Source organism: Erigeron canadensis, chromosome 1, assembly GCF_010389155.1.
Source record: "Erigeron canadensis isolate Cc75 chromosome 1, C_canadensis_v1, whole genome shotgun sequence".
Classification (NCBI taxonomy): Eukaryota; Viridiplantae; Streptophyta; class Magnoliopsida; order Asterales; family Asteraceae; genus Erigeron; species Erigeron canadensis.
In genome coordinates, this window is record NC_057761.1 from 436846 (window position 1) to 456697 (window position 19852).

At 37.8% G+C, this 19852-nt stretch overlaps 1 protein-coding gene and 1 pseudogene across 1 annotated transcript; one reads left to right on the plus strand and one right to left on the minus strand.

Annotated features, from left to right (window-relative positions):
• Positions 1–80: 80 nt before the first annotated feature.
• Positions 81–3881, plus strand: LOC122610289 (IAA-amino acid hydrolase ILR1-like 4). The gene is made up of 5 exons (XM_043783287.1): positions 81–576; positions 2154–2279; positions 2363–2677; positions 2931–3059; positions 3382–3881. The coding sequence occupies exons 1-5, from the start codon at positions 181–183 to the stop codon at positions 3769–3771; spliced, it is 1356 nt and encodes a 451-aa protein (XP_043639222.1). The 5' UTR covers positions 81–180; the 3' UTR covers positions 3772–3881.
• Positions 3882–17432: 13551 nt separating this feature from the next.
• On the minus strand, positions 17433–19613 carry LOC122579401 (annotated as a pseudogene).
• Positions 19614–19852: the final 239 nt, after the last annotated feature.

Below are 19852 nucleotides of genomic sequence, written 5' to 3' on the forward strand. Positions count from 1 at the left end.
AAATATCCTGGTGTAGGAATACCACGTGTGGATATATATGGAAGCTAGCAAACATAGAATAGAATAACATCATAAATGACATTGTCACCGCACCGAATTTCTTCTTTTCTATTTGGGTGTCATAAAATATCACCGGCCTGTTCGATCCTTTTCTTGAAAGGAAAAAGCAAGTTAAAAAAGATGCATCTTTCACGCATAATAACAGTCAGTCTTTTGGTTGTCCTTGTCCCCTGTTTATCACTAGAAACAATTCATGATCATCAATGTTTAGAAAACAACTTGGTCGCTTATGATGATGATCAAGATTCATCAGAAGAAATATTTGTAAATAAGCTGGCAGTAATTAATGATGCGGAGACGGCAGATTGGATAAAGAAGATCAGGAGGGAGATACATGAATATCCAGAACTTGCTTTCCAAGAAGTACGGACCAGTTCTATTATTCGCCGAGAACTTGACAAGATGAGTATCGGGTACCGATGGCCGGTGGCCCACACGGGTGTGGTGGCCATGCTTGGCTCTGGTTTGCCACCCTTTGTTGCTCTTCGAGCAGATATGGATGCTCTACCCATTCAGGTTTCCATCCATCCATCCATCAATATCATTTTTTTTTAAATAAATTTTGGGATATACTAGTACTAGTGTAATTTCTCTTCTTTTTCTACCATTAATGTTTATGTATATATGTTCTCCTAGCTCGCTATTTACATACGAATAAATTTCATCTCGTTACGTATTACTTAATTTTTATTTAATGTAAACCGTTACATAATTCAATTCATCAATCAATACCTCAGCTCCTTTCTGTTAGCTTAGTGTTGTATTTTAATTAAGAGATATGCTAAATACAGCCCTAAGATAGGGCTGCATTTAACGTCCAAAAAAAAATTGTACCTTCTATATTAAAAGTCTGTCCCTGATTTTCATGTTAAATATACAAACAATTTATGCACTTTAAAAATGTTGTATTTAGCAAAATCCCTTTAATTAATTTATAAATTAATAAAAGTAAACCAGAATTAATTAATGGCAGACATGTAGGGGCCGGGGGTCTTATACTCTTATAGCATTTTCTTGTTCAATTCTTTAATTATTATTATCAATCTTGCAAATTAAATTAATCAATATTATTTTAGGATTTCATATCCTATACATGATATAAATTTTCAGTACCGGAACCAAGATTTAAACTCACCTTTAGCACAATTTTTTTTATCACTAGCTTTGTGTCGATGTGAAGTAACGATAATGGTTTGATTGTTATGATTTTTAGTATTTTTTAAGATTTTTTTTTGTGTGTGGCTATTTTAGCAGTTTTTAGGAGTTTTTCGACAATTAGATAGTTTCCCCTTATTAAGTTGCACGAGTACGTCTTTAATAAGTTTTATTGTTAGGTAAATCTTTTAAAAGTTTAGAGATAGTTACATTGACTAGTATATCATATTACTTTGGCCCGTAGCACCAATACAAAATACATCATTTTTCAGAAAAAAAAACTACACTGCATTAATTTAGCGAACGTATAGCTCAAGTTACCTCTACTCTCAATGTAGTTCCACCTATGTAAGTTTTCAGGCATATATGATGTGCTACTATTCACCAGAGGATTTTGAAGTTTTTCCAAATCCCTATATTTAATAACACCAAAAGTCTAAGTTTTATACACTCGCCGTGAGTTATGGACTATAAGAATTAACATAGGTCATTCTTAATAGGCTTTTAAACTTATTAATTTATCAAATAGTCTGAAATTTTTAGATTAAAAAATATAAGGGGGGTTAAAAACTTTTGAGAAATTTAATTGGAAAGGTCCTAGAAAAATTCTAACGAAATGCAAATAAAACAGAACTAGTGAGCGAAAAAATAAGAGAACGAGGCCCCGTCAGGCCCTACTGAAGATATGACCTTGCCACTTTTTGATATGATTCATCACCACCTTCGTCCTTTTTTTTAATGGGTACTCTTGATGTTTGAAAGGACCACTTCAATTAATTAGCTTCCTAATTGTAGTTGATGTGTTACCAATTTTAAATAGGGTTTCTTAATAAGTAGTTTTTGTGAGAATGTAAATTAAAATTGAAGTTAGCTTAATTAGATCACAGCTAAATAACTATATATAAACTAATATTGTGAGTGATCGAGGCGGTGTGTAGGAACTTGTTGAATGGGAGCACAAAAGCAAGATAGATGGCAAAATGCATGCTTGCGGACATGATGCTCATGTAGCAATGCTTCTTGGTGCTGCTAAAATCTTAAAACAACTGGAAAATGAATTACAGGTAACTGATTTTTATCTATAAAAGCTATATATATTAGGCTTTCTTTTAATTATAATTAACACTTCAATTGGTTGTTTGCTTAGGGAACAGTGGTGTTAATATTTCAACCAGCCGAAGAACAAGGGGAAGGAGCAAAAGCCATGATCAAAGAAGGTGTTCTTGAGAATGTGGAGGCCATCTTTGGTCTACATTTGGTCGTCAGCTCCGATTCTGGTGTTGTTGCATCCAGGCCGGGCGAATTTCTAGCAGGATGTGGGTGTTTCAAGGCAGTGATACATGGCAAAGGAGGTCATGCCGCTATCCCTCAAGATTCTGTTGATCCCATCTTGGCTGTTTCGGCTTCTGTTATTAGCTTACAACATATTATTTCTCGAGAGGCTGATCCCTTAGATGCTTCTGTACGAAAAACATATTGAAAATTACAAACCCATGCATAATTATCAAGCCAGACATACCTGAGGCCATGGCCATAACTTATAAATTGAATATGGTTAATTATTCGGGGGTATCAAAATTTACAAACCCCTATTATAGCAGTCCAGTTCACCTGCTAATTAATTAACCCTGGCTCCTGTCACTGTCCTTCAACCTTCATGCATATGGTAGTACATATGACTAGTTATCAAGTCAACATACGTGCTTAATTTGCAGGTGATTTCGGTAGCAATGGTAGAAGGCGGAAACGAGCTTAATGTAATTCCTGACTCGGTTTCTATTGCTGGCACTTATAGAGCCTTTAGCAAAAAGAGTTTCTATGCACTTGGAGAAAGAATACAGGAGGTAACTAGTATTTTGTGTTTTAAATCTTGGGGGTAAGATATTTATTTACTTAATCAGATTACTCGTTTGACAATAATGACCGTCCTGAGTACATATATACTTATGTTGGATTATATATGGATATCGAAATGTGTTGGGTTATGGAACTTGAAAATGGTGAAAGCCATAATCAATTAGAGAATTTTATTTTTCAAGGGGCAAAAGACGACCACACGCGCACACGTACCCGGCCTACACATTTGTCTCATATATCTGGTGGGCACTTAATTTGGGACCATATATAAGTCATACGTTTCTTTTTGTGTGTGTATGTAAAATTAAGGTGATACAAGGACAAGCGTCGGTATATCGGTGCTCATCAGTGGTTGATTTTGAAGGAATGGAACATCCAACGGTCCCCCCAACCATCAATGATGAGAGGATATATGAGCATGTGTTAAAAGTGGCGAGCATGATTGTTGGAAAACAAAAGGTAGAAAGGACCCCTCCTTTCATGGGGAGTGAAGACTTCGCATTCTACTTGGAAAAGGTACCGGGGACAATGGCTTTTCTTGGAATGAGAAATGAAAAGGCAGGAATCATCCATTCACCACACAGTCCTTACTATGAGGTTGATGAAGACGTGCTTTCTACTGGATCTGCATGCCATGCTGCCTTCGCCTACACATACCTCCTCCTAAATGCTACTCATCGTACATCATCATCATCATAAATCATCAATCGTTAATTATTGTATGTGTGCCGTGTATATACATACTTGCACGTTGAATATATATATTAACTTGATATATATAGCATATATATGATCGATTTACAATCTTAGCTTAAGTGCCTTTTTACATGTAACTATAACTATATATATAGCTAGCTAGTTATGGAATGGATTACAGGCGAAAAAGAAAAAAAAACAAGTTACTCTCAGAATTTTTTTATTCTTAATTAAGAGATTGAATATCTCAAAATAATTAGTCTTATATCTATAGCCAGAATGTGTTTTTTTTTCTTTTTTTTCTTAAAACTTATTAACTAAACACTTCACGCTGCAAATTTTGTCCTAGTAAATTAAGGCTGCCTGCCTACCCCAACAAGACGGAATCAACGCTCGTTAGTCTCACGATCAGGGGAGACCCCATCAACCCGCGCGCCAACATGTAGGCATGACAACAAATTAATGATAATTAAAACCCGATGCTTGTTGATATGAACTAGGGTCTTCTCAAACCAAAACCTTCATTGCAAGACTCCCATGCGGATTGGCCGGCAGCCAGATGTAATTTACTTGGAAAATAAAAAAGAAAACAAGGCTACAATGCTACATTACATTCCCAGCAATTTGAATTCAACGGATAACTGGGTGGCATCCAAAGGATACATATATTGTGGACGGATTAAATTAAAATAGTTGAATAGCGGACACCACCAATCAAGATCACGTCAATTCAAAATTACACCAATTATTCCACTCTGTATAGAACAATGTTTTTTACTATTTTTATACCAAAAAAACCCATCGATCTAATATTTTGAAAAATCAACTCAATACTAATGATGCCATTAGCAAATAATCTTTTATCGTTTCGGGTTTTCCATAAACAACATGTGACAAAAACGATACCTTTGATTGTCTCCCTTGCTTCTTTTTCAAAGCTGATCATGAATCTTCATCTTCTAATTAAACTCTAATAAAGCCATTCAAAGTTGGTTGTCAACCAAGTTTCATCGAGGATATATATAGCTTTAAACATTATCGAACAGAGTGAATTTAAGTACTTTTCTTCTACATTAATATCTCCAACTTGCATTCTTACATACTTAATTACCATAAAATATGTCTTAATGGGTCATTTTCTAACAAAACAATGTTGTTTAGGTAAAATAAAATGTTTCTAAAATAAATGATACATTTTAAAGATCTTATGACTTAAAAAAAACGTTTCAAATCTTCAGTCATAGTCTAAAGATCGAGGACAAAAAGAAATCTGATAGTCAAATTTAACAACTTAAATTAAACAACCTAATTGTCAAAATTACTCAGTTTTAAGCAATACCTATCATTGAATAGAAGATAAATCAACTTTATAAACTCAAAATAACATTTTGAAAAATCAAATAAAAATGTGATTTCTAATAATTAGCATACTGTATGTAAGATAATTAATTAAGACAGATGATGTTGGTGTTACCCATCCAACCTCACTATGGAGCCTACACGCAGCCTCATTACGGAGCCTACACGTAGACTACCTCAATCCGATAATTATGGAAAGGATATACATTCTCTCAAATATGAAGATCTGCATTTATCTCCAGTATAGTTAGTTACATGGATAACTACGAATCTCCTCAAAAGAAGGTAACAAATCTATTCCAATAGGGTACGCTTAAAGGGTATGTTCTACTTTCGGTAAACAAGGAAAGGATTTATATCTATCAAGAATCCTATATATTAGGAAAGAAGATCAGAACAAATCCCCTATTCCCGGAAGAGATATACACGGCCCATGGAAACCCTAGTTGGAGGACAAGATACATCCACCCTATAAATAGGGATACGATATACAATAGAGAGAATTCTCTCTACATTCACAATACACATACTACACATAGTTGGCGTACAAGGGAGGAAGACTCCTACCGGAAGGGAATCGCCAACATACAGCCAAAAACCCCTCATCCTCCCCGTTCTAGGACCAAGGTTCGGTGTACAAACAATTGGCGCCATCCGCGGGACATTCTCCGAACAGCAAAACCTGCAAAAAATTTTGTTTTCCCAAGCCCTAAAACCTAGAAGAATGAGTGAGGAAAATAAGCCGCCACCTGGTTTCAGTGGAGAAAGCATAGATCTGAACCAAAATTAAGGCGGCACACAAATAACACCTTCATCAGTAGGGGCGACGCAAGCCCCTACATCAGCTCAACCCCAGCTCGACGATGCATACACACGGCAAAACTATGTCAGTATCCTGAGCACTCTAAGACGTCTCCAGGACGCAAGAGAATTAGCAGGCAGGGCAATCAACTTCGATGAAGAATACGATGAGTATGATGGTGATACATCACTAAGCGGAAGGCGTAGGCAACCACATGATCCTCGATCAAGAGTGCAAAGGCCCAATAATCAGCCAAACAATGCAGCGGGATCACAATATAATACTCAACACCCAAATAACCTGGGGTCAAACACCCAGGGACAAGTCAACCCTGGGTCAAACACCTAGGGACAAGTCAACCCTGGGTCAAACACCCAGGAACAAAGTAACCCCAGGTCCAACACCCAGGGACAAACCAACCTAGGCTCAAATAACCAAGGTGGCCATAAAATCTCCATTGGGAACAACAATCATTACCTCCACTTTAACACTATTGTTTGATGAGGCATATATACTTGAAAATCATGACAACATCATCAATACCCTAAATCACCTTCACACGATCGGGGTGATAACCGGAAGAATGATAAATTCCAATACAACTTTCAATAGCCATGGTAAACCAATACCTGGAGGCAGAAACCCCAGGATCTTAACCCAATACCTGGAGGCTGAAACCCCAGGATCTCAACCCAATACCTGGAGGCAGAAACCCCAGGATCTTAACCCAATACCTAGAGGCATAAACCCCAGGATCTCAACCCAATACCTGGAGGCAGAAACCCCAGGATCTCAAACCAATACCTGGAGGCAGAAACCCCAGGATCTCAACCCAATACCTGGAGGCAGAAACCCCAAGATCTCAACCCAATACCTGGAGGCAGAAACCCCACGATCTGAACCCAATACCTGGAGGCAGAAAACCCAGGATCTCAACCCAATACCTGGAGGCAGAAACCCCAGGATCTCAAACCAATAGCTGGAGGTAGAAACCCCAGGATCCCAAACCAATACCTGGAGGCAGAAACCCCAAGATCTAAAACCAATTCCTGGAGGAAGAAACCCCATGACCTTAAACCAATACCTGGAAGCGGAAACCCCAAGATCCCAACACAATACCTGGAAGCAGAAACCCCAGGATCTCAAACCAATACCCTGGGCACACAAAACCCAGGATGTACCACAACCCAGGGTGTCAGATCAAATCAAGAGGAAGCGCACAACAAAGGCCAATCAAATACCTAGGGTTCCATATCACCCAGGTTATCAATATGGGTCTATACAACAACCCAATATTCACACAGCATACCCCTGGAGTCACAATTTGTACCCAGAACAATTTATCATGCCAAGACCATTTACCTTGAGCAAAACTTTACGAAAATCCACATTTACAGAATGAATAAAAAGCTACCCATTAACAGCAAACACGAAATACCCCTCCCACCTAGGGACATATACCGGGAAGAACGATCCCGACGATTTTCTTTAAGCTTTTGAAGGGGCAGCAGAAATGCAAAATTGGATTGAACCAGTGGCATGTAAGGAATTCAGAATGGGACTCATGAGCGATGCAAGAGAATGGCTATCAAACCTCCAAGAAGTATCTATAAACAGTTTTGATGATCTTAAATCAGAAATTTCAATATCACTTCAGCCAACACATGAAACAACAAGAGACTTCATCTAGCGATACACGAGTAAAACCCAGGGAATTCCAGGGATGCTAGAATCCCAAAGAATCTCTGGTTTAATACATGGAACTTGTCGAACGTTTGAACATAGCAAACAACAGGCACATCAAGAAACGAAAGAGGCAAATGGAATAAAGGGAAAGACAACCAAGCCCATTAAACTCTCTATAATAGAAAGGATAAAAAGAATATAATCCAGCGACACTCCCAAAACATCACGGGAGATACTGCTAACAGAAGCAATAGGAAAGACATTTCCAGCACCACCTGACACAGGGCGTAGAAATAAAACCAAGTACTATGAATTCCACAAAGATATAGGACATGATACAAATTCATGTCACCAACTCAAGAAAGCAATAGATGAAGCAACAAAGATTGGAAAGCTAGCACATATAGTCAAAGGAATTCGTCAAACAAAGAAAGAGGATCCTGCACCCAACAAAGACAAAGCATTCAAAGCTACCTAGGGAAGCATCCTTTTACAAAATAAGTTGAGGGAAGACAACCTATCACTCACAATATTGATCCATGTAACTCTCTCCAGCTTCATTTATAATTTCATTTTGCTTACATAGTTTTTTCTTAAGTGAAGAGGATAATAACCTCACACATATATAAAAGGTCGCCCTCGAGCACCATTTACTAAAGTGAAGAGGATCATAACCTCACACATATATAAAAGGTCGCCCTCGAGCACCATTTACTAAAGTGAAGAGGATCATAACCTCACACATATACAAAAGGTCGCCCTCGAGCACCATTTACTAAAGTGAAGAGGATCATAACCTCACACATATATAAAAGGTCGCCCTCGAGCACCATTTGGTAAGTGAAGAGGATCGCAACCTCACACATACAAAGCAATTACATTATGAGACGCCCAACAAACATGCATACAAACTGCAGTTACATAAGGGTTATAAACATCACCAATGAACAAACATGGTGACACAAAAGGATTCTGAAACCCCGGCTTACCTACACCCAGCAGTTGCCCATATCTTGTAATGGCTTAACTACAAGGTTTGGACAAACTTCGTGATAGGCTTAACATACGAAGTTGTTGGTGGGGGTAGAAAGGGTTAGGAGTTCCATACACATACATAACAAAATATTGTTTAAAACATACATACACCTACACATGTCCAAACAAAGCACAAAGCAAGTATACCTAAGGACAAAGTTGTAAAAGCTCATTAGTGGAAGCGTCAGGCTTGGAACTCAACACATCAATAAAAGGAAACGCAGCCCGCTCCCACTCCATAGCAGCTGCAGCCACCTCCTCAAATGCACCAGGCTTATAATCTGCACACCTGCTTAAATCAACATGACCTTCCACATCAAACTCTTCCAAAAATCTAGCCCTCTTCTCCTCACGATTGGCTGAGATACCACCACCAATGGACTGGCACACTTCACGACTACCCAACAGTGTTTTACAAGCATATGGAACAAATTCGGTGATCAATCTCTTACGATCCAGCCTCAATGACTCTACCTGGGTGGTCAAAGAAGACAACCGCTCAGCATATTCAGCAACTTTGGCCTTCAATTTGGCATTCTCCTCAACTTTGGAAGACAAGTTACTACCCCGCAATCCCAATGCAGTCTCAGCTTCGCTCAATTTTCGCTTTAAATCAGTTACAACCTTTTGATCAGAAGAATTCAGTTTGGCCTCCAACATCTGAGCCATTTTTTGAAGACCTTCACTCCTCTCTTTCTCAAAAGCAAGATCTTTTAGAGTATCCCCATACCTTAAGATCAGTTGTTGCACCATCAAATTATGAGCGTCACTGTCTTCACTCATAGATTTCAAGAATTCCAGCGGATTTTGAGCACGAGCATCCTCAACTGATTTTTTGGGAAGTGAAGAACGAAAAACCCACTCTAACTCATAGTATTCGTGAGCTACAAATAAAAACAATGGAAAACATCATCATAAAAAAAAAGATGGAAAGAAGAAGATGGCACTCAAGAAAGTATCTACCATCTGAGGAGCCATCAGCAGTGGTACGCAGGTTCTTGCGAATTGGCTTGCCCATAATTCTTCCCCCTCGTGAAGCAGCATACACGTCACCCCCAGACGGACTCTTACCTAGCTTTCCAGCAGTAGCAGCAACAATATTTGCCCTTTTTAGACGACCAGCAATTGTCGTATCAGATGGGACATCATCTTTCCTTTTAGAAACGTTCCCAGGCACAGCCTTGATATCAATAGTATTCACCGGGGCAAGAAGTCGACATGCAACTTCCCCGCTATCAGCAATAGTATCATTCTTTCCCGCAGCAGCAGAGGGTTCAGCGCGAGGAGCTCCAGATACCTCCTTGGTACCTTTCTTTACAAATTGCAAGTAAGACATATCTGCATATCAACATATTTTTAGTCTCGCTACAAAACAAAAAGCAACAATATCCTAGATAAATAAACACCTACCATCAAACTTTTCTTCATCTTCTGCAATATTGTTTACAACCCCAACCCTTAATAAAATTCCTTCAGGATACAAATATACAGTCATCCCCTCCTAAGCAATATAGAATATTTCCCTACATCCTTACGGGGAATACTATCAGTGAACCATCCATTTTTACGAACCACAAGGTTTTCCCGCTCAACCAATGCATGGTAGTCATCAGAATCAAACTACTTTGCATATATAAAAACTCATCCTTCCAATCACGGATATCAACCCCACCCTTTACAATAAAATCCACTTTTGGCCTATTTGCTATCGTTATCCAGTCGCCAGCAGCGCAACATTACATAGCTTTCGAAACAAGGATACCGTAGGATTACAACCATGGACCCGACATACAATTTCAAAACCCATAATACGGGCACACCTGTAAGGACCCAAACCTTTTTAAACAAAATCGAATAAATTTTTTTTTTTTTTTTTTTTTTGGTGTCCACTGCGGCGCAGTGAGGCGAGACCACCTCCACTGCGGCGCAGTGGAAATTCTCTGCCAAAAGTGAAAGAAAGCTCACTGCGGCGCAGTGAGGTAGGACACACTCACTGCGGCGCAGTGATATATCTCGGCTAACATTAACCAAAAGCCCACTGCGGCGCAGTGAGCTAAAGCAGGCTCCCACTGCGGCGCAGTGGGGGCTACCTGCAGCAAACCACTTGTTCAAAATCAGGTTTTCCCGCACTTAACTCTAAATGTTAAACCAAAACACCATTTCAACTTCAACATTTCCGAATACCAAAACATGACCTTTAGAGCATAAGTCACCCATACATTGAAATCATTCCTTTTAACAAGACTTTTGACTACAAAATTTCACAAGCGGGTCAATAACCCTACTTAGGTAATTGTCAAGTTAGTTACAAATTCTACCATTACTAAAGTTTCCAACGCAACTACAACCTTTCAGGAGTTCATCCAAAAATAATTTGACCAAAGAACATGTATCAAAAGCCAATGGGTATCAAAGGGGACCGTCTACCCAAATTATCCAAGTGCCAACCTTCCAAATGGCAAGAGCTTCCAAATTCTAACTTCACTCGATCACTTCTTTACCTTTGCTACTACCAACTCCTATAAAAGAGTTAAACAACTAAAACATAAGCAACGCTTAGTGAATGCATACACATATAATCATAATCATGTCATTTCAACTTTGTGCATCAAGCACCATATAAGCCTAGCAAGCTAGCCTTTTCATACATTTCAAACAACATACATTCATTTTCAACATGGCCATGGATAATTTGGCTAGTAGGAATTTACCCACCTACTAGCTCTTATAAACAAATTGACTAGTAGGAATTTACCCACCTACTAGTTCTAACAAACAACTATCTAATGGGTCATAGGAATTTACCCACCTATGACCTCTAGTAACAAGAACATGATTATATGCATATACACTCACCATAAACTTGGCTATTTGACACAACAAGGCTACAAGATCGACAATTTAATCTTCAACACCTCAAGAATGGGAAACAAAGAATTAAGGTTTTCAAATTGGAATTCTTCCTCTTTTTCTTCTTTAAAGAATCGGTCACCACCACCTCCAAGGAAGCCCCAAATTTCAATTCTAACACAATAGGAGATGATTATTGTTATAGCTTTTAAGATTAAACTTCTTCAATTTGAGTTTCTATTGCATGAACCATGGAAGGATTTTGAGAAAATGGAGTAGTTAGAAGAGAAAAGAGCTTGAGTGGGAAAACATGAATCATCAACTTAGTGGCTGGCTTTTTTCTCTGCTAGCCACGTCCCATATTGTATTTTGTGGGTAAAATACCCGCTAGCCACTAAAGTTCCAACTAAATTAATCCCTTAACTCAAAACAAAATACTAGGAAATTAATTTAATGTCAAAACTACAAAAAAGGTTAATTTTCTATTACCTTAAAATACTGGGATGTTACAACACCCAAGTGGATGCATCATAGATATATGACAACCATAGTATTTCAAAACGTCAAAGAAAAATTTCGAAAAAGGGTATCTAACACTCCCATGAGTGAACATTTTAACATACACACCTACATAACCGGCAGGAGGATCCATCATAGTCTGATTCCGATTAGGCAATCGAAATGACTGACGGCAGCCGGGAGAATACTTAGCAACAAACTCATTCAACACATCATCATCTACTAAGGAATGAGTATTGCGGATACCTCTCTTTGACATTCTTGATGAAAAATCAAAATATGGAAGAGAAAAGATTATTACCTCAAAGAAGAAATGTAGAAGCAAGATCTTCTCGAACTTTGGGGCACCGTCGTTACAATCAAAGAAAGATGCGAAAAAAGATATCTCTGGAAACAACAAAGAAGTGTGAGGGAGTAATCATGATCGGTGGCTTAAATCTTGAACTCTCGAGACATGCAACCACTAATTACAAACCTACCACACATTTACAAACTTCACCCTCCACTTCAGGAAAATGACTATTTCACTACAACCTATTGATACATTTACAAAGATAGCCCTCGAGCTTTTCCCAGTATTTCAAATACCAACAATATAACTTCTGAAACCTTTGTTCCCTTGCATTTCGACAGCTGATCAAACCTTGTAATGGCTTAAATGACAAGACTTGATCAATCTTCGTGAAAGGCTTAATATACGAAGTTGTTGAGGTGTAGGAGAGCAGGGTTAAGAATTATCAAGACAAGGCGATACTCTGGCGAGCAAGAGCTATAGAGGTTCTTCGAGTTTAATACAACGATCTTCGCAACTCCTTATATTAAACTGGGGGGCTTGTTGGTGTTACCCACCCAGCCTCACTACGGAGCCTACACGCAACCTCATTACGGAGCCTACACGCAGACTACCTCAATCCGATAATTATGGAAAGGATATACATTCTCTCAAATATGAAGATCTGCATTTATCTCCAGTATAGTTAGTTACACGGATAACTACGAATCTCCTCAAAAGAAGGTGACAAATCTATTCCAATAGGGTACGCTTAAAGGGTACGTTCTACTTTCGGTAAACAAGGAAAGGATTTATATCTATCAAGAATCCTATATATTAGGAAAGAAGATCAGAACAAATCCCCTATTCCCGGAAGAGATATACACGGCCCATGGAAACCCTACTTGGAGGACAAGATACATCCACCCTATAAGTAGGGATACGATATACAACATAGAGCATTCTCTCTACATTCACAATACACATACTACACATAGTTGGCGTACAAGGGAGGAAGACTCCTACCAAAAGGGAATCGCCAACATACAACTAAGAACCCCTCATCCTCCCTGTTCTAGGACCAAGGTTCGGTGTACAAACAGATGATATTTTGATAATATAGAAATGAAAAGTGGAAGTGACCCGGTGCACGTACCCCATATTTTATTCGTGTTATAAAAATGCGTGATGAATGGATAAAGTTGGAAGGGTCGATCTACGTACCATGGATTGCGGTTGTCATATTATATTCACAATCTCATAATATTTTTAGTACTTACCATGTGAATTGTGGGTCTTGCACTATCCCTATATTCTAATTGGCAAAACAATATATTTGGCGTCATTATCTTTTATATAATATTTAAATCTATATTTACATCAACATATACCACTAAACACTGATATCATCACCAATAGTCATTGCCATTAACACCAGTCATCACCGCCACCAGACCGTCATCATTGCTACATTACGCGGGTATCATGCTAGTAAACAAAATAAGTTTGTAAGACCATATACTTAATTAGATTGCAAATTAGACCCCAACTTTAATCAATTAAGAATCTAAAAAGACTGTGTTACTTATCCCCTTTTTACAGCTTCTATATACCACATACTTAATTAGATTGATATACTTCTAAAATATTTATACTACCCTTGATGAAAAATCATATACAACGTACACCCCTCAACTCTTAATATAACTACATTACCCCTATTATATCAATTACCTTTGCATTACTAACAAATCTCTAGCCCACTACTGCCACCGGCGCTACCCGTCGTTACCATCGCCATTATTGTCGCATCACGCAAGTATACAGGAATAAAATAAAAACACAGTATAAGAAAAATATGCAGCAACCCACGGGTCGTGGGGTTAATAATTGCGAACATATCAAATGTAGGAGCCATTGAGCCAATATGAATATGAGTGATGGTTACCTATATATTGTATTTATTTATTATTGTTGTTATATATTTGTTTGTCAACATGCAAACCTTGTCCTACTAATGAGATCGTTACATTTGATTTGATGCCTTTTCATATTTTATTTCATTTTGTTTTATTATCTGTGTCGAGATACGTATAATGAGTACTTGTCACTCGTTATATAAGAGTACTACGGGTAAAGTTGTGTCACTTGTTGCCTTGCTGGAGGAGTACTGGTTATTTGAGAAAAGAGGAACATTTGACTCAGATATACGTGTGATAATTGGTGTATTGTGTAACTCTTTCCAGAACTTTTTCCTACACTTCTAATTTCGAAACGTGTACCTGTCTCTTGTGGCAGCGATGGCCGGTGGCTGCGACTACCGATGATGGTGGTGGTGACGGTTTCAAGTAGTGTATATTGGTATAAATATAATTAATGTAAAGGTAGTGATGGAAATATTTTAAAAGATAAAGGCAAGGAATATAAATGTATAATTTAATAAGACGAGAGTAAGTACCTGCGTATTGCGGCAGTGAGATGATGGGGTGATAGATCATAAAGTGTAATATGTTATAGAGTGCGATAGCTAAATGCCTTAACTGTACGGGTTCCGACCTCGGATTTTAAAATTCTTCGAGAGTATAACGAATGACATCTCTAATGAAATAGCGCGAAATTTTAAGAACACCCATATAATTTTTATAATTTATTGATGTATGATTTTTGAGATAAAAGATTTTGAATGAATTGAAGGAATAAATGGTTATGGAGGAGAGAAAAAAATGATTGGTTGAGATTTAAAGAAAGATAAAGAGTATTATAGTTATTTTAGGTAAAATGTTAAAACTTAAAATTTAGACAAGAAAAATTTACATAAATATAGATAAATGTTTAATGTATAAATTAGTTCATTAAGTTGAATAATTTGTTACTTAGTATAACTTTTTCCATAAAAAAGGTTCATTATAGGCAATTATATAATACTTAAACTTTTCTTTCAATTTTTTTAGAAGGGGATAGAACTTTTATAAAGGTGGAAAAATGACAGGCCTCTACTACATATAATGGCATATCGTCTTTAATCATATATAAGGTGGCATTGGTGGTAGAATAAGGCTTTTAGTGATTTCATAAGGTCCTATGTTTCAATCTCTTGTCAATCTCACAAGAGAGTTTTACCATAAACATTGAATTTTCCTCTAAATTGGTAACTTTTGTCCGGTCCCGTCTAAACCGGATCGGTCTCGGTCTTACAATATAGTCCCGGAGTTTATTTCTTTTTTGCAAAAAAGTGGTGGCCTGGTGGGTTGCTATGCTGGGCTTAAATAGTATGTTGGGCTTAGTTTACCTGGGCTTACTGAAAAATTAAGTGTTGGAGCTGGACTTCTAGGCGAGCCGAGCAAAATGAAAGCAGAAGCATCAGAAGCATAGCAGAATGTAAATTACCACTTTACAAGCAATATATATACAAAAGTTTATTGATAGACTGTCAATACATATATGTTTAATGTATAATTCTTATGTACAACATAAAAAGCTTGATGTACCATCTTCCTCCAGTTTCATCATCTTCTTACCAAAAGCGAGCGCTTTGGACTTGGCGATTTCGAGAAAATTGGTTAAAGTGTGCTCTTCACGAACAGGGACCCGCCTATAGTCACCTAAGGCGTTGAGGTTCGCTTCTATCGCCACCTAGCCCTTAAAAGCACTCTAAGTGCGATTCTTAGAAACCAAGAGAGGTGGATCTTGGAAGTTGGGTTGTCAGGGCAAAAAAATTGGCTTAAAACTTTGTAGGCGTCATGAAACAAAAGCATATGATAATATACATAAATTTTTGGGTCATTGGGGGCGGTTTCAGCAAGTGTTTGCATACTACATCTACCACTAACTAGACCATCTATGCTAAACTGGATTATCAGGAGGTTGAAACAAGTCTGTGTCAAGTTATATGGCTGATAACATGCATATCAATATATCAAGGCAAATAGTAAATCAACAAAGTTGAGTTTATGCATCGAAAGAAACGTGCAAAACCTTGCACAAAAAGAGCAAGGATTGTTGAACTTGAAAGGAAACTAAAGCTTAATATGCAATTTTGACAAGAAAACTGAAGTTTCAAATAGTAGAAGCAGACTTTAACAAAGACTAGCGGCAGGGACCGACCCAAGGAGATGCCTGGGGGTGCACATGACTTATTCCCCGAGTAATATAAATTCATTTAAAAAAATATGGATTATCTAAAATACACCAAGTCTAAAGAAAAATGAATCAGGTCTAAATATTTTGTCAACCTCCCATAATAGGTCAACAATAACAAAATGCAACCTGTATTGGAAGGAGAACAGTGAAAATATATAAAGATGTAATCATTGATCAAAATTATTTTCATTTCTTAGTTAGGGTACTATATTAACATCTTTGCACTTAAAAAAAATCAGATTTAAGACTCCAACCCGAATGCTTCATTATGTAGAAGAGATGATTTGCCCGCAGGTGTACAACTTTGAGGACTTTTTAAGAGGCCACCCTTGTCGCTACTACTTTCACCTCTACTTGCCTTACTACATAACTATCAAGGATTTGTTGCGTTGATGCCCACAAATTCATGTAGTCGGTAGGAAGGATTCTTATTAATAAACCCATAGACCAACAAAGTCCACAATTGATGTAGGATTCACCTCAAGTGTTTCAATACAAATATGAATTGAGGGTACAAAAATACTAGTGGCCCGACTGCAGTTTGGATAATTTGTCCAAAATTCGTATTCTATTAAATATTAATACCAAAACTGATTATACAAGTATCACCACATCCATGATGGACATACCCATATTGTACATATTACTATTATAAATCTATTATATCTCCCTTCAAATCCAATTCTATACCAAAACTACCTATTCTAAACATATACAATTACTACAATTACAAAGTAAAGTCACTTATTATGCATTTTTCATTATAAACTACAGGGCCTTTTAGCTTTGATAAGAGACACACAATTGAGTTTCACTTCGTGGGAATATAAAGGGACCAAAAGGAGATCATTAACCTACATATTGCCTATATGTTCAACTAGGGATGAGCCTAAATAAACCCATGAGACATTGTCCCAAAGTAAGCTAACCAACAATGTCACGGTTCCAATAAACAATTAAACATATTAAAAGACCAACTTATTATGCACATGACTCATAATATACTAATACTAAATACTCATGCCATTCAAGTCATTCCGTATCCCGATTACTGGCTCTTACACAAAAGGATGGGCATGTAAATATAAGATGACTCAAGCTGTGTAAACAAATTTACACATAATGAGATGGTTTTCTAGCAGCGTACCAGGATAAATGGTTCAAATCCAAAGTTTTCATTTTTGTGCATCATAGATCTATAATCCTTTAACTGACAAACTTTATATGTCAGAGTCAAGTGATCAGCTGGTACTTCTGACCCTTGGTTTTAAGTGCTATACGATCTTGATCATGTAATTTGTTGGTTCCAGCCCTGCCTGCTTCTGAAAGCACATTATACATATGTAATCGCTTCATTTAATTGATCTAGCACTATCAGAGAGATTAGAGAAGTTTATATACCTCTTCTATCAGTTTCTTCCTGAAGCTTGGCTTCCTGCTAAATGCCTTTTTCCTGCAGAGGAGGTTCCATTCATGCAGGGACAAAAGAAGCATATAATGATAACACATGTTTGTGCAGGTTAAAGGAATTTCAAGACATCTGATACAAGAAAAGCATAAATACCACAGGCTCACATAGATTTCCAGTGAATGAACTGCAGCAAATTGCGGTTTCACTCATTGTACATACTTGTAACAAGGCCCGGCTGACCAGCTCTGGCAGTACGACCCACCCTGTGCAAGAAATCTACAGCAAATGTAGCAGAGCATCAACAAACAGATCCCTAAAATCTCCTTTGGAAAAAAAAATACAGAAATAAAAATTAGTTTTACTGCCACGAGCACTTTTTGTTAAAAATCAATCAAATTTCTTGTACGTTCTTTTAAAGAGCTTTCACTATGATAACAGTAACACTCAATACCTGCTCCATCTAGGACTTGGGCAATAGCTTCAACAGCCTCAACTGTGTTTGAAAAAACCATTGTTTGCCTCAACCCATTATCAGAAGTTGAAATATTTGTGTGATTGACAGCATCTATAAGTACATCTACTTGTGAGTCAACCGAGACTTTATTCCATTTCTGCTCTAGCCTTGGATCGTGACAATATAAAGCCTGCTAACCCATGTGGCATCCGGAAACAAGTTTCAGTTCACCACAACAGTACTATTTCCATTTGCAGGAAGCGTTGCTGAGACAAAGATGTAGTGCTCTCTCTCTCCCAAAATAAGATGGCAAAAGATAGAGAAAATGGGATGGAAATTGGGATGACCTTCCTAGTTTTCATCTTGCTCTCTCCCTCTCCCTCTCACTTTCATCATTTTTTATTTTTTAAATTAAAAAAGGGTGAGATGAAAGATGGAGAGAGATGACAATTCCTACCATTCCTAGTAAAATGAGATGGGAGAGAGATGAATGATATGGAAGAGAGAAAAAGTGAGAGATGAGAGATGGGAAGAGGGTGTTCCTTCCACCCTCCTTCTCCAGTCTTGTAATAACTGGTTCAGTTACTTGTAAAGTGCCCATCTTCATTGTCATCCACATTATGTTCAACATCTTCAGGCATGGGGTTCTCTTGACTGCCCTCTAAGTCGAACTGCATGACGGGTTCAGACTATGCAGTGACGTGTCAGTTGGAGCATTTTTGGTCCTTGACAACACTTTTCAACAAAACGGAACATGTTTATAAGGCGAATAGGTTGGTTATAAACATGTAAAAGTATCATGAGTAGCAGATAACAAAAACGTTACGTTACCACATGTTTAACACGGGAAATAAACTCAGCATGACCATGCGTTTCAGGATCGATAGCAAGGTAGTACAAAAGAGCTGCAGGAGTGGAGACTAATATGTTGGATTTATTATCAAGCGGCCACGTGTGACGTCCACAGACGGCAGCAGCTCGAAGAAGTGCTTGTTGCAGATAGAATTAGCCATTTACACAACTTGATGACACAACATTAGGGCAATGAACACGAGACATGATGATAGGATGAGGATGTAATAAGAGAGGTGCTTGTGAAATAGAGGGAACAAGGTAAGAATGTGTCTTGGCACTACCGGGTTTGGCAGCAATGATGACATCATTAGTACTTTCATCAAGTATGGCAGGAATTGAAGCTGCCCGCAAAATTACTACAATTACTACTAGCAAGTATTAGGAGCACTTAAGTTTTTCCCTTATTATTATTCAAATCATTTTCATACATACATTTACCAAACTCGGGAAGAAACTGACACATATATTTCACTCGTGTTACCCAAATGGTTGAATCCACTTTTTCTTTATCTTCTTGGCAGATGGCATTATGGAAATTCCAAATGGAAGACTACACTTCGAACTGGCTTAGGGTGGTTCCGATCTCTAGGTTGGGACAAACTAAGAATGCTAGGACCTACGAGTGTGTTTTATGCTATCTCCTAGGTGTCTCCTTATTTTCTGTCCGAATATCGTGCTAAGCTTGTTCCAGAATATTTCCGG

Coding starts and splice junctions, on each gene's coding strand:
- LOC122610289 (XM_043783287.1), top strand. CDS start 181: ATGCATCTTTCACGCATAATAACAGTCAGTCTTTTGGTTGTCCTTGTC. Junction 577..2,153: donor TGGATGCTCTACCCATTCAG/GTTTCCATCCAT, acceptor GGCGGTGTGTAG/GAACTTGTTGAATGGGAGCA. Junction 3,060..3,381: donor TTGGAGAAAGAATACAGGAG/GTAACTAGTATT, acceptor TGTAAAATTAAG/GTGATACAAGGACAAGCGTC.